Genomic DNA, 1,359 nt, shown 5'->3' with positions numbered 1-1,359 from the left:
TAATAGTTTAATAACTCAAATTGATCATTTTATAAAACCTAAATCATTATAGGAATAAAATTTTTCATTGGACCAATTTTAATGAATTTTTTATTAATTCCAATGAATACTTTTATTGTATTTACGTACATTTTTGGTTCAGTGTAGCAACGATTTTCACTATGACATAGGAGCATGGGTTATTTCATATTAGAAATACCCTGGGTATCTCAAATTACGATTTCCACGCCTTGTGGTTATATGATCATCAAATCTAACTTCTGTAATTAAACAATTCAACATATCCCGTATTTTTCTATTAGTACGACCTTACTCTATCACTACATGAAGAATTTATTGCCAAATATTTATTTATTAAATAATAAACAAGATTTAAAGGCTCATCTCAATGAAACTTGAAGATATCAAAATTCTAAAATCTTTTTTTACAATGACTACAGGCATGATCTAATAATGAATTTTCTACTAAATAGTTTTCGATCCAAGAGCAATAAATTCATGGAACCAATAGATAGCGTTTATTAGTTTAGTAGAAATGCCGCTATCTCATATTAGGCGCCTATCTCATGATAGGAGGCTTTCCTCTAATACTTTGATTAAGGTATTTCCCTTCGAAACAAATCAATTTTGGAGACGAAAAACGGCAGGAATTAAGTTTAACATCTAATATAAAGATATGTTTTTATTGAATTCTCAATTTACTGTATTTTCTAGTATTTATTGTATTCAAATTTTAAAAACATAAAATTTTATTGCAGATACGCATTTGAAGGAATAATGCAGGCTGTCTATCTTGATCGATCAAATTTGGTATGCTCGGAAATTTATTGTTACTTACGTTCGCCAAATAAGATTCTCTCGATGATGGGCATGCCAGCAGTGTCATTTTACGTAATTTTGATAATACTTTGCTGTTGGATACTCTTTTTACACATAATCATCTATACTGTATTTCGTTGGAAAATTTATCATGCAAAAAAGTGATGTATTTGGTTAACATTATCTTAAACGAGAAAATATTTTCGAAATATGTCTTAAAAAATTATCTATTGAATAAGTTCTTTTTGCAACAGTGTGCAGAATGTTAAGAAAAATTATGGCCTAAGTATGTAAAAGTTGTATAAACTTTTTATACTCTGCGTTATATAAATATATATATATATAGTATAATAAACTCAATTATAAAACATACAGAAGATTTATTTTTATAACAGTAATTACGACAATATAAAGATTAATATTTTTTATGTTAAAATAAACTAAATATAATAGTATAATAAACTAATATATCTTAGGATATAAGTGAATAATTAATGCATCGACTTAACAAAGTTGTTGAATAACTAGTCCAGAATTTCC

At 26.6% G+C, this 1,359-nt stretch overlaps 1 protein-coding gene across 3 annotated transcripts in view; it reads left to right on the top strand.

Annotated features, from left to right (window-relative positions):
- The window catches only part of LOC108764314 (ATP-binding cassette sub-family G member 4), a 61,759-nt gene extending 60,696 nt beyond the window's left edge, over positions 1-1,063 (top strand). For all 3 annotated transcript variants that reach the window (XM_018512470.1, XM_018512489.1, XM_018512480.1), the window contains exon 12: positions 759-1,063. In XM_018512470.1, the coding sequence (XP_018367972.1) occupies positions 759-984 (226 nt within the window). In that variant the 3' untranslated portion in view covers positions 985-1,063. The remainder of the gene's footprint in view (positions 1-758) is intronic.
- The last annotated feature ends 296 nt before the right edge of the window (positions 1,064-1,359 follow it).

Source organism: Trachymyrmex cornetzi, unplaced genomic scaffold (genome assembly GCF_001594075.2).
Source record: "Trachymyrmex cornetzi isolate Tcor2-1 unplaced genomic scaffold, Tcor1.1 scaffold113, whole genome shotgun sequence".
Classification (NCBI taxonomy): Eukaryota; Metazoa; Arthropoda; class Insecta; order Hymenoptera; family Formicidae; genus Trachymyrmex; species Trachymyrmex cornetzi.
This window is presented reverse-complemented; position numbering and strand designations above follow the sequence as displayed.